This window comes from Pleurodeles waltl, chromosome 6 (genome assembly GCF_031143425.1).
Source record: "Pleurodeles waltl isolate 20211129_DDA chromosome 6, aPleWal1.hap1.20221129, whole genome shotgun sequence".
NCBI classification, from domain to species: Eukaryota; Metazoa; Chordata; class Amphibia; order Caudata; family Salamandridae; genus Pleurodeles; species Pleurodeles waltl.
In genome coordinates, this window is record NC_090445.1 from 679,167,456 (window position 1) to 679,181,664 (window position 14,209).

The 14,209-nt window shown below is 44.7% G+C and overlaps 1 protein-coding gene across 1 annotated transcript; it reads left to right on the forward strand.

The window, feature by feature from the left end:
* The first annotated feature begins 1,812 nt into the window (after window positions 1-1,812).
* Window positions 1,813-2,754, forward strand: LOC138301669 (olfactory receptor 6M1-like). The gene has a single exon (XM_069242184.1). The coding sequence runs from the start codon at window positions 1,813-1,815 to the stop codon at window positions 2,752-2,754; it is 942 nt and encodes a 313-aa protein (XP_069098285.1).
* Window positions 2,755-14,209: the final 11,455 nt, after the last annotated feature.

Sequence of the window (14,209 nt, forward strand, 5' to 3'; positions counted from 1 at the left end):
GAAATCCAAGGAAATCGACCTAGGACGACTTCAGACCGACGCCGCTTCTGAATCCAGTGACGCCGTCTGCAAACGACTCCGTGATCTTTGCTGGAACGCAACGACCTTCGCAGGCCCGATGCCGCTGCAGCCCCGCTGAAGTCCGCGACTCCGTGGAAGTCGCTGCACCACGTCGTGACCGACGTCGCTCGAAGTGCACGGATTCAACTTTTCGCACAGACGCCATGATCCCCGACTTCGCGCATCGACTTCTTTTCACTCTTCACCAAAGGTACTATACTTGGGGATCTATGCGACTCCGTGCCCAGCGCCACCAGTGTCGGCTTGTTGAGAACGACTCCGTCACGATGCCGTGTTAACACCTCATTGAAGCATTTTGTATTTCTAAGCACTATTTTTTGTTTAATTTAAAAAAAAATCATAACTTGACTTCTGTATGTCAAATTTTTGTTGTTTTGGTCTTGTTTTGTTTAGATAAATATTTCCTATTTTTTTAATGTGGTGTTGTGTCATTTTGTAGTGTTTTCATTAAGTTACTGTGTGTGTTGGTACAAATACTTTACACCTAGCACTCTGAAGTTAAGCCTACTGCTCTGCCAAGCTACCAAGGGGGTAAGCAGCGGTTAGCTGAGGGTGATTCTCATTTACCCTGACTAGAGTGAGGGTCCTTGATTGAACAGGGGGTAACGTGACTGTAACCAAAGACCCCAGTGTGAATAACAGGAATAAGGAAAAACAACCAAAAAATGATGAGGATCTATGTGGACTCGATAAGTGAATTAGACAAAACAGACTGGGAGCAGACATCGAAGTATGGAAGTCTATGTCAAGTCGTTATCCAGCAAACTAAATTAGTTCCCTATCTCATTTTCAAAGAGAATTGCATGTAAGAGGACGCGCACAAGCTTAGCTGATGGATCTATAATGACAATGATTTTGCATGGATCATTTGGATGGAGCAAATCCTAATGGGCAACGGTAAAAGCTGTGTGAGAAATTACATGGAAAATATATTGCCTCCCAAATGTTCTTTGTCTAAAAAATGTATATTGTCTTTCCAGGGAATGAGCTGAAGAACATAACTACGGATGGTTACAGAAAAGCAAACAAATTAGACACAGTTTAATACAGAGAATAGGGTCAAAGCTCCCTCCTGAATGAAAACTAAAGTTGATAGTTTAAGGAAACAGCCGAAGGCAGTGCTATATCACTCCAGAGCTATAGGATACAAAGCTATGCCCTACTGAAAGAAGACTCAGTACGTACAGTTGGAATATCCAAAGATCTATTCAACTCATAAACAGTGGTAGTTGCTATTCTACAACTAGCCAAAACATGTACAGCTTTTGACTTCTGTTTTCTGCTTCTTTCTGGCATGCTAGCATTGTGCTCTCGTGTACTTAGACAGTAAGCTGCAAAATAACACAACAATGCACCAAGTGAATAAAATGCCCTGATATGAGTAGGAAAAGCCAAGTACAGAAACAGCCTCTGTCTGCGCAGGATGTTGCTGAGGGACAAGGGAAAACATTAAACATTATTTAAGGATGCGTTTTAAATGTGCATTCCCTATCCCTCAAATATGTGAACATTTGAAAATGCCGTTAACAATTTAATGCGTGTGATTTGTAAAAATGCGTATTATTTTAAAACAGGCTTACCTGGCACTTCTGTGAGCTCTGATTAGCTAACTGTTTTTAACATTTTGTGTTCTGATTTATGATTATGTATGTTAATTTATGCTAAACTGCTGAAACGATTCCTGTTCCCTGACGCATTGAAGTTTTGTTGCAAAGATGAAAAGGGGAAAAGATGGGCAACAATACAAATGTGATCAATATCCTGTTGTTGGGATTCCCCATTGGTGTAGATCTTCAGTTACTCTTCTTTTTCATAGTCCTTTCCATTTACATTCTCACTCTGATCGCCAACATCACCATCATCACTCTTGTAAAGTTAAATCAACATCTTCAAACACCAATGTACCTTCTACTCTCTCACCTGTCCATTGTTGACATATTTTACTCCTCAACGATTGTACCAAAAATGTTATTCACCCTTCTCCAGAAGAACAGCATCTCTTTAGCTGGCTGCTTCACTCAGCAATACTTCTATGTTAGTTTAGGTACTACTGAGTTCTTTCTCCTCGGGGTGATGGCTGTTGACCGTTACTTCGCCATTTGCAACCCACTCCGTTACGCCGCCATCATGAATGAGAAAATTTGCCTCCAGGCTACTTCTGCCTCCTGGTTGGTTGCATTCCTATCTATGCTTTTTGTGGTGATTTTTTTATCTAAACTCCTCTATTGTGGTCCATTCATAGTTGATCATTTTTTCTGTGATTTAGCACCATTACTAAAACTCTCATGCATTGATCCCCACATGATGGAGAACGTAGTTTTAATATTTTGTTGCTGCGCCATCCTTCCTTCCTTCCTGATAACCATAGTTTCCTACACCTTTATTGTCTTCACTATTCTAAGGACCCCATCCCAGAAGGGAAGAAAGGAAGCTTTCTCAACCTGTGCGTCTCACTTTATGGTTGTGGTGATTTTGTATGGGACGGTGATCTTCATATATGTAAGGCCGGCACATGGACGTTCTATTGAGATCAATAAATTCATTGGTGTCTTCAATACTGTAGTTACTCCTCTTCTGAATCCACTGATTTACTGTCTAAGGAATAAAGATGTGAAAATGGCCATGAGAAAGCAATTCAGTAGGAATTTATTGAGAAACAACTTGCCACAATGATTCAATGTGTTCTATTGCTAAAAGGGATGGTCGTGCACTCCAACGGATCAACTAACTTTTTTCACTATTGCAATGTGTTTGTTAACAATTACCTTCAAAGCTGTCTATGGGCAGTAGACCTCAGAATATGGCTCCACGCAGAATATGGTAGGTCAGTTGAAGGGTATCCGGTATAGAACATCCACTACTTTTTGTTCATTGTTTCTGAGTGGAAATGCAAATAAGACTCACCTCAATACCTCAGTTACCTATAAAATGTCTTGACAAATGGTCAATGTTTTTCCACATGTGATTAAAAAAATCAAAATGTCAGTCCTGGTTGGGATGATCAGAAATTAGAAAGATGTGTAAAGTGCATTTTATTAAATATATGTGTTGATTTTGCAATATTACTTTTATTACTAACATAGTACATACAAAATGTGTCAAGCCAGAAAGCCGATATTTAATTCGCCATTACCTGTGGGACCCTGTTGTAGTCCATATGTTTTTACAGGGAGAGCATGACTGTGAGGGACAAAGTAAAATACGTGTATAGCTTTCAATTTAATTTTCTTGTCATAACCTAGACCACATGCTTTGAATAAGGTAGTCCGATAGTAAGAGTGGCTTGCACACTGAGAAAGGGGAGCCAAATGTGACATTGAGATTCATTCTTTGATCTAGTGTTAGAGACACGGATCTAGTGCCACAGTCCCACTGTACTGGCTCATGATTTGATGCAGTGATGTACGAACGCATGTTAGGGTGATCAGATTTTTTTTTTTTTTTTAACTTGGGCATTTCACAAAAAATAGAAGTAGGACTACACGTTCACATCGACTGAGGAGTGCAGAATGATTTAAAAGACCATGCTCACCTACGTAGAAAACATAGGCATCGAGGCACTCAGGGGAATAAATGAAATGCCGCTTTAACATAGAAAAGGCTGGTTATTAAATCTGCACCGTAGCAAATAACCGCTAGTTCAGTTGACCCTCTTTAAAAGACGAAGCAACTGCTGAATTTTGTGAAATCTGCCGTGACAGATTATCAAAAACCGGAAATCACCTGTGAAACCAGGGACACTTGGTCAGCCTATTGCATGCCTTTGGTTTGAACGGCATGAAATTGGAGGTCTCATCACGTCATGGAATGGACACTCTTCCAACACCATTTATGGCTGTACACCTGTTCTACCTCAAATAAAGTTCCATCCTGCTACCCTCTGCAGAGGGTGCAGCAGCCTGGGGGTGCCAGTAGGAAAATCACCACCCTTAAAGTCCTAAAGCATATAATGCCACTGTCCCACTCGTTCATTGAAAATTGAATCCTTGAGCAAGCGCTGTCTGTCAGTGGCATTACCCTAGATTCATTGAGCAGTGGCAGCCTATGACATGGGGGAACTGGGCCGATGCCCAGAGTGCCAACCGATGAAGGGGTGCATGGAGCTGATTGAATTAAGGTCATGCAAACAGTAGTGTCCCTCTGAAAGTTGACAGAAAATCGAAGACAAAAATATCATGTGGCCTAAATATTGTGACAAAAATATCGAGTACAAAAATATATAGAGATATGTCGTCAAGGTATATATATATGGAGCTAAGCATAGTAAATCTTGCTTGCCCATAGAAACTTATCAATTAGCTCTGGTATTTTGGTCACTCACCACAGTAACTTGGTTCTGTTGGTTACGTTTATGCTACTTATAATAGTTTTTACATTTTGAAATGTGGCTTTTAACAGCCCATCAAACCACTTCCTTCCACTCCCATCCTTCCCTCACCTCCTGCCACCACGCATGAACAGCGCCCTGTCGCCACTGACAACTTGCCACAAGCGTGGCGGGGCTAACCTGTGGGTGATGCACGTAAGCTGTGGGAGGAGCAGAGATGTTTGTGTTCAGAGCCATTTCTTAGAGTGAAGTGTATGGCACTTCTGTGTGTATGTGAATTGAAGGTGGGGTCTGTGATTTTATAGACTAAAAAGCATTCACAAGACCTTTTGTGTTGTGCTACAGTACACATTTTTCTGGTCACTAGGGTGTATGTCGAGAAAAATAAATAATGGGAAAAGAAATATGCAATTTAGGTTTTGCTGGAGTGGAGTGTGTGTGCATGAACTTAGCTTGTTTATGTGAAAGAAGGTTGGGGTAATACTTTATGGATGGTGTCTCAAAAGCTTACATATTTGAGGGTCTGATATGTAACATTAAACGTATCTTTAAAATGTGCATAGGGAATTATTTGGGAGTATATGCTTTCCGTTTACTTTCGGTTTATGGGTAAGGCCGTAAGTAAGATTTGCAGACTAATGAGTTCCTGTAGGTCCGAAGAGTTGACTGCAGTTCTCTGAAACCAGTTCTGACATACCCAGTTGGAGCCACTTGATGGATCAATGAAAGCTCTCATAGACAGCGAAACTGCTGATTCAAATCAAATCAAATCAAATCAAATCATAAACATTTATAAAGCGCGCTACTCACCTGTGCGGGTCTCAAGGCGCTAGGGGGATGGGGTTACTGCTGCTCGAAGAGCCAGGTCTTGAGTTGCCTCCGGAATGCGAGGTGGTCCTGGGTGGTCCTGAGGTTGGTGGGGAGGGAATTCCATGTCTTGACCGCCAGGTAGGAGAAGGATTTCCCACCTGCCGTGGTGCGGCGGATGCGAGGGACTGCGGCGAGAGCGAGGTTGGCGGAGCGAAGTTGATGGGTCGGTGTGTAGAAACTGAGGCGGGGGTTGAGGTATTCGGGTTCCTTGTTGTGGAGGGCTTTGTGCGCGTGGGTGAGGAGTCGGAAGGTGATCCTTTTGTTGACGGGAAGCCAGTGCAGGTGTCTCAGGTGGGCAGAGATGTGGCTGTTGCGGGGTATGTCGAGGATGAGGCGGGCTGAGGCGTTTTGAATTCGTTGCAGACGTTTCTGGAGTTTAGCTGTGGTTCCTGCGTATAGGGTGTTGCCGTAGTCCAGGCGGCTCGTAACGAGAGTGTGGGTCACGGTCTTTCTGGTGTCGGCAGGGATCCAACGGAAGATCTTTCGGAGCATGCGGAGGGCGAGGAAGCAGGAGGATGATACGGCGTTGACTTGTTTGGTCATGGTGAGAAGTGGGTCCAGGATGAGACCGAGGTTGCGTGCGTGGTCTGAGGGGGTTGGTGCGGTATCAACAAAGGGAGGGTGCAGTGCCAAGGGCAGTGGGCCACCAGGAGTCGTCCCAGGCAGTCGGGGTGTTTCCGAGGATGAGGACTTCAGTTTTGTCTGAGTTCAGTTTCAGACGGCTGAGTTTCATCCATTCTGCGACGTCTTTCATTCCATCTTGCAGGTTGGTCTTGGCGCTGGTGGGGTCCTTGGTGAGGGAAAGTATCAGCTGAGTGTCGTCGGCGTAGGAGGTGATGTTGATGTTGTGTTTGCATACGATGTCGGCGAGGGGGCTAATGTAGACATTGAAGAGAGTCGGGCTGAGCGAGGAGCCTTGTGGGACGCCGCAGATGATCTCTGTGGGGTCTGAGCGGAAAGGTGGGAGGTAGACTCTTTGGGAGCGGTTGGAGAGGAAGGAGGTGACCCAGTCTAGGGCCTGTCCTTGGATCCAGGTGGAGTGGATGCGGGATATTAGGGTTCGGTGGCAGACGGTGTCGAAGGCAGCCGAGAGGTCGAGGAGGATGAGGATGACTGTTTCTCCGTTGTCCATCAGAGTTCTGATGTCGCCTGTGACTGAAATGAGGGCGGTTTCTGTGCTGTGATTGGCTCGGAATCCGGACTGAGAGGGGTCGAGTAGGTTGTTGTCTTCAAGGAAGTTGGTAAGTTGCTTGTTGACGGTCTTCTCTATGACTTTGGCAGGGAAGGGGAGGAGCGAGATGGGGCGGAAGTTCTTCAGGTCGCTGGGGTCCGCCGTCCGCTGGGGTCTGCTGATTTAGTAAGAGTTTGGAAAATGGTGACAGTCTTCAAATACGAGGGCTCTGCTACTGGCTCTTGTAATCTGCACAGCACATCTCCAACAGGCCAACACGCACCACTGGAAGATTTTCTGCTCCCCTGGCCAGGGACCAACTTAACAATGTGAACGTAGGAAGACAGATATTTTGTATTTTTTTAAGAAAATAATCTTTCACTCATTTCAGCAAAGTATGGTGGATTGATGCATTAATAGCTGTGGAACGTCGTGCTAGACAACCTGTTAGGTAGCCGAGTAGAGCCCCGATGACACATGAAAATAAAAATGTAAAGAAAAATGTTGACCGTGGACTTCTACAAGGTTACATTTTCTTTCGAGTACATGGTCAATCAATGAGACCAGGCATCCCGTTCCAACACCTCCTCATCCAGGGCATGTGATTAAACTATGTATAATACCCAGAGTTTAAAGAACAGTGTGATCCTGATAAGGAACTCCCGGATCCTTCAGAATGAGGACATTATTTGATCTGTCCAACACTGAACTAAAAGCTGGACATTGTCATGAATAACACACTCAAGTGGGAAGAGGGAGCTTATGTAATTGCTACCTGGAGTGATCGAATTCTGCTTTCCCTGCTAGCGGTGACAGGCACACACGTTTAGTAAGTGGACAAAAGCACCAGAGACATGGACGTTTACAATTTCTGAAGGTTGCAATGTAAGATATGAAACCTAAGGGGCACATTTAAGAGCCCCTAGCGCCACCTTGGTGCCACAATAGTGTCATTTTGTCTATGCTAAGGCAGCGCTAAAGTAGCTTTTTCCATGTGCCATATTTACAAAGTGGCGCATTGCATGCATTGCTCCACTTTATAAACCCGTGCCAGGCATAATGTTTGCAAGGGGGGCGTTTCGGTGCTAGGAGGCTGGCAAAAATGGCGCAGTGAAACTTAACAGATTTCACTGCACCATTTTTGGCATCACTTTTAACACCTGCTCATAGCAGAATTTAAAATGATGCTTCCATAGCAACCTATGGGCTTTGTTGCACTTTGCTGCACTAGCAACAACATTTTTGACGCTAGTGAGGCAAAGCGCCACAATAGTATAACAAATGTTGACGTTATTGTGCTAACGACCGCCATGGTGCACCGTTTTATAAATATGGTGCAACCATGGTGTTGCTAGGTGCCAGTAGGAGGGTGCAAAAAAAGTGGCACATTACTGAATCAGATGTGAGGTATTTAAATATGTAGTTCATTATTTGCTTATGAAAAGTAGTAATGGAAAAAGGGTTATGAAATCTAGGGGCATATTTATACTCTGCGCCGAATGTGTGTAAAATATTTCGGTACAGATAAGTTGAGGTAAGTATTTTTTTAAATTATGTTTTGTGGCATAGAGGGGCCTAACTTGGGCCCCCCTACATGTCACTGTGCCCAATGGCCATGCCCTGGGGACAGAAGTCCCCTGGGCCTGGTCATTGGGCAGGAAGGCATGACTCCTGTCCTTGCTAAGACAGGAGTCATTTCCATGGGGGTTGTGCGTAAAAAAATGGCGCAAGTCCGGTTAGAGCCATGATTTTTTACTCTAACCTGACTTGCACTATTTTTTGACGCACAACCCCCATTTTCCCCTACTCCGGCGCTGCCTGGTTAGAGTCATTTTTTTTTACTCTGACCATCCTGCAGGCGCCGGCTAACATCAATCCATAACTAAGGCACCCGTCTGATGTGTTGGAATGGCGTTAGCCGGCGGTAACATTTTTAATGCAAACCAGAGCCAGCGCTGGTTTGCTTCAAAAAGTATAAATATGGGCCCTAATGAGGTAACTCACAAACACAGGATAACACACTCCACCAGACGTCCCCCAGGAGGTACTGGGTTTCCACTGAATTATGTGTTGGGGCTCAAAAACGTAGCAGTCGAAATTCTCAGTGGCTACCTCTCTCTCCATGAGTATAAGGCCACAGAAACTAGGATTCCCCCCCCCCCCCCACACAAAAAATATGACAATGTTAATTTCAAGGACTCTCTTCTTTGGGAAGACCAGAAAGAAAGGACAATTAAGTTCAAGAGCTAGTTGGATACTAAGGGAAGAGTTATGTGGAATACATGAGGCACGATCTAGTAAAGCAAGCAGAATTTATGCATATATGGTTGGAAGCAGAACTGTGAAAACGAGTAGAACAAAATATGAAGGAAGATACAACATTATTAATGGGAATTTGAACAAGGAAGTGGACTGAGCTATTTATTTGCCACTAATGTAATCAAAGTTTGGAATAATCCTGAACGTTAAGGAGTGGAAAGAGATAGGCATCTTTAGGATCCATGGGATATGCAATAAGACGGCATGGGATCAAAAGAGGCGTGAGGTATATGGTTCCAAAGAAGTCATCCAAAAAATCTATCTGAACAATAAAGTAATGTTGCTGCAAGCTATTGCCCAGTCTGTACTAGGAACCCTCTAAAATGCATTACAGTAATCTTGAATGAGAAGAATATTAGTTAATGATACACTTTTCCTTAGGGTTTGAAATTCCGGGCAAGTGATAGGGCTTTGGCGCTGCCACATTGAAGAAAATACTAGACTGTTGAATTCCGCATATGAGATTGAATAATTTGTTAATTCCTCCAGCGTCCAATCATTTATAAGATAGTGACTCCATTGAGGCGAGGTAACCATTACATGATAAATAGAAAAAGTAATCTATGAATTGTGATAAAAGGAATAAAAGGTGACTTTACTATAACATCAAAGCAGGATGGCTTGAGGAAAGTGACAGAAAAGTAGAATCAAAGGGAATATAGTCTGTAGCTGACAGGAAGGTGAGTGTGATTCTGTCACATAAAGTGTTCCAGGAGAATTATATGAGGAACCTCAAATAACACTTCAAGAGGTAGTCTGCAGAGGAACAAAGAGGGATTGGAGTTATCCACAAAGATGGAAAAAAGGAGGAAGAACTTCAGTTTTACAAAGTTGTTCATACATGGGTTGATGTTCCTTGGAGATTGGGCCTTTAAAAGTGAAAAAGCCTACTTCAGTTAGGGTTAAAGATGTGCAAAGAATTATGGATTTCACCAGTTTTTCAGGAATTTCATCTCCTGTTTTTCTGAGATAGTCACTCCTATCAATCCCTTAATGGAATCCCTTTCCACTAGATGTCAGATGCATAGACTGTTTTTTGGAAGTTGAAGCAAAGCTTCAGACCTGCTCCAATGTGCTATGACATCCAGATACTACCATGTCCAATTTTGTTGAGGCAGATGCACTTCAGTGTACCTTTCGAGTGTTCTTTCACAGTGGGATGCCAAGTGTGGGTGTGAGAAAGTAGCCTCTTTCTAGGCTTGTTACCCCCACTTTTGGCCTGTTTGTGAGTGTATGTCAGGGTGTTTTCACTGTCTCACTGGGATCCTGCCAGCCAGGGCCCAGTGCTCATAGTAAAAACCCTATGTTTTCAGTATGTTTGTTATGTGTCACTGGGACCCTGCTAGCCAGGACCCCAGTGCTCATAAGTTTGTGACCTATATGTATGTGTTCCCTGTGTGATGCCTAACTGTCTCACTGAGGCTCTGCTAACCAGTACCTCAGTGGTTATGCTCTCTCTTTACAAATTGTCACTAACAGGCTAGTGACCATTTCACCAATTCACATTGGCATACTGGAACACCCTTATAATTCCCTAGTATATGGTACTGAGGTACCCAGGGTATTGGGGTTCCAGGAGATCCCTATGGGCTGCAGCATTTCTTTTGCCACCCATAGGGAGCTCTGACAATTCTTACACAGGCCTGCCACTGCAGCCTGAGTGAAATAATGCACACATTATTTCACAGCCATTTTCACTACACTTATGTAACTTATAAGTCACCGATATGTCTAACCTTTACTTAGTAAAGGTTGGGTGCTAAGTTACTTAGTGTGTGGGCACCCTGGCACTAGCCAGAGTGCTCCCACATCGTTCAGGGCAAATTCCCCGGACTTTGTGAGTGCGGGCACACCATTACACGCGTGCACTACACATAGGTCACTACCTATGTGTAGCTTCACAATGGTAACTCTGAATAGGGACATGTAACATGTCTAAGATCATGGAATTGCCCCCTCTATTCCATCCTGGCATTGTTGGTACAATCCCATGATCCCACGGGTCTGTAGCTCAGACCCGGGTACTGCCAAACTGCCTTTTCAGGGGTTTCTCTGCAGCTGCTGCCAACCCCTCAGACAAGTTTCTGCCCTCCTGGGGTCCAGCCAGGCTTGGCCCAGGAAGGCAGAACAAAGGACTTCCTCAGAGAGAGGGTGTTACACCCTCTCCCTTTGGAATAAGGTGTGAAGGCAGGGGAGGAGAAGCCTCCCCCAGCCTCTGGAAATGCTTTCATGGGCACAGATGGTGCCCATTTTTGCATAAGCCAGTCTACACCGGTTCAGGGACCCCTTAGCCCTGCTCTGGCGTGAAACTGGACAAAGGAAAGGGGAGTGACCACTCCCCTGACCTGCACCTCCCCTGGGAGGTGTCCAGAGCTCCTCCAGTGTGATCCAGACCTCTGCCATCTTGGAAACAGAGGTGCTGCTGGCACACTGGACTGCTCTGAGTGGCTAGGGCCAGCAGGTGACGTCAGAGACTCCTTCTTATAGGCTCCTTCAGGTGTTGCTAGCCTATCCTCTCTCCTAAGTAGCCAAACCCTCTTTTCTGGCTATTTAGGGTCTCTGCTTTGGGGAATTCCTTAGATAACGAATGCAAGAGCTCATCAGAGTTCCTCTGCATCTCTCTCTTCACCTTCTGCCAAGGAATCGACTGCTGACCGCGCTGGAAGCCTGCAAAACTGCAACAAAGTAGCAAAGACGACTACTGCAACTCTGTAACGCTGATCCTGCAGCCTTCTCGACTGTTTTCCTGGTGGTGCATGCTGTAGGGGTAGTCTGCCTCCTCTCTGCACTAGAAGCTCCGAAGAAATCTCCCGTGGGTCGACTGAATCTTCCCCCTGCAACCGCAGGCACCAAAGAACTGCATTACCGGTACTCTGGGTCTCCTCTCAGCACGACGAGCGAGGTCCCTTGATTCCAGCAACTCTGTCCAAGTGACTCCCACAGTCCAGTGACTCTTCAGTCCAAGTTTGGTGGAGGTAAGTCCTTGCCTCCCCACGCCAGACTGCATTGCTGGGAACTGCGTCTTTTGCAGCTACTCCGGCTTCTGTGCACTTCCGGCGGAAATCCTTTGTGCACAGCCAAGCCTGGGTCCAAGGCACTCTAACCTGCATTGCACGACTTTCTAAGTTGTCCTCCGGCGGCGTGGGACTCCTTTGTGCAACTTCGGGTGAGCACCGTTTCACTCTTCTTCGAAGCACGTCTTCTGGCACTTCTGCATGTGCTGCCTGCTTCCGAGAGGGCTCCTTGTCTTACTCGACGGCCCCTCTGTTCCCAGACGCAATTGGCGACATCCTGGTCCCTCCTAGGCCACAGCAGCACGCAAAAATCCTTACCACACGATTTGCAGTGAGCAAGGCTTGTTGGCTGTATTTCCACATGAAAACACTTCTGCACGACTCTCCGCAGCGTGGGGGATCCATCCTCCAAAGGGGAAGTTTCTAGCCCTTGTCGTTCCTGCAGAATCCTAAGCTTCTACTGTCCAGTAGCAGCTTCTTTGCACCCACCGTTGGCATTTCTTGGGCATCTGCCCATCTGAGACTTGCTTGTGACTTTTGGACTTGGTCCCCTTGTTCCACAGGTACCCTCGTTTGGAAATCCATCGTTGTTGCATTGCTGGTTTGTGTCTTTCCTGCAGAATTCCCCTATCACGACTTCTTTGTCCTTTGGGGAACTTTAGTGCACTTTGCACTCACTTTTCAGGGTCTTGGGGTGGGCTATTTTTCTAACCCTTACTATTTTCTAATAGTCCCAGTGACCCTCTACGAGGTCACATAGGTTTGGGGTTCATTTGTGGTTCGCATTCCACTTCTGGAGTATATGGTTTGTGTTGCCCCTATCCCTATGTGTCCCCATTGCATCCTATTGTAACTATGCATTGTTTGCACTGTTTTCTAAGACTATACTGCATATTTTTGGTATTGTGTACATATATCTTGTGTATATTTGCTATCCTCATACTGAGGGTACTCACTGAGATACTTTGGCATATTGTCATAAAAATAAAGTACCTTTATTTTTAGTATATCTGTGTATTGTGTTTTCTTATGATATTGTGCAAGTGACACTAGTGGTACTGTAGGAGCTTCACTCGTCTCCTAGTTCAGTCTAAGCTGCTCTGCTAAGCTACCATTATCTATCAGCCTAAGCTGCTAGACACCCTATAAACTAATAAGGGATACCTGGGCCTGGTGCAAGGTGTAAGTACCCCTTGGTACTCACTACAAGCCAGTCCAGCCTCCTACATTGGTTGTGCAGCGGTGGGATAAGTACTTTGCAACTACTTACCACTTTTGTCACTGTACTTTTCATAAGAGAAAAATATACAAAACAAGTTCCGTGTATGTACACCTAACCAAAAAGTTTTGCATTTCCTCTTTTCACTTCTTTTCTAAAAGTGCTGAAAAGTACTTCTAAACTTTCTAAAAGTTCTTAAAAAGTTTTAAAAGTTTTTTTTTCTGTCTTTCAAAAAGTTCTGAAAACTTTTTTCTCACTTTTTCTGTCACTTAAACACTTTCTAAAATGTCTGGCACAGGCCAAACTGTTGATCTGTGCAAACTTGCTTATGATCACCTTAGCTGGAAAGGAGCAAGGAGTCTCTGCATAGAAAGAGGTTTGAGTGTAGGTAAGAATCCCCCCAGAGAACTGTTGGTTAACATGCTTATAGAACAGGATAAGGCAAAAGGTGCCCCTTCCGTTGAAAAAGTAGCCAATGGTTCACAATCTGATCCAGGGACTCCCCTAGAAAAAGATTCAGGAAAGAAACTTCCTAGCCTGCCCCTTATCAGACAGCCTAGCATAGTTGGTACAGATGTTGAGTCACATTATACTGATAGTGTGGTCTCACATCATAGCAAGAGTGTTTCTTCTCACCACAGTAGAAGTAATGTTTCTATTAACCAAGCTGTTAGGATGCCTTCTGTTAGGGACAGGTCTCCTTCTGTCCATTCTCACCATACTTCTGTTTCAAGGAATGTCCCTCCCACCCACCCTGATGACAGAATGTTAGAAAGGGAACTCAATAGATTGAGAGTGGAACAATCCAGACTGAAGCTCAAGCAGCAACAGCTGGATTTAGATAGGCAATCCTTAGAAGTAGAGAAGGAAAGACAGAAATTGGGTTTAGAAACCCATGGTGGCAGCAGCAGTATTCCCCATAGTCATCCTGCAAGAGAGCATGATTCAAGGAATCTGCATAAGATAGTTCCCCCTTATAAGGAGGGGGATGACATTAACAAGTGGTTTGCTGCACTTGAGAGGGCCTGTGTTGTACAGGATGTCCCTCAAAGGCAGTGGGCTGCTATCCTATGGCTATCATTTAGTGGAAAGGGTAGGGATAGGCTCCTTACTGTGAAAGAAAGTGATGCCAATAATTTTACAGTTCTTAAGAATGCATTCCTGGATGGTTATGGCTTAACCACTGAACAGTACAGGATGAAGTTCAG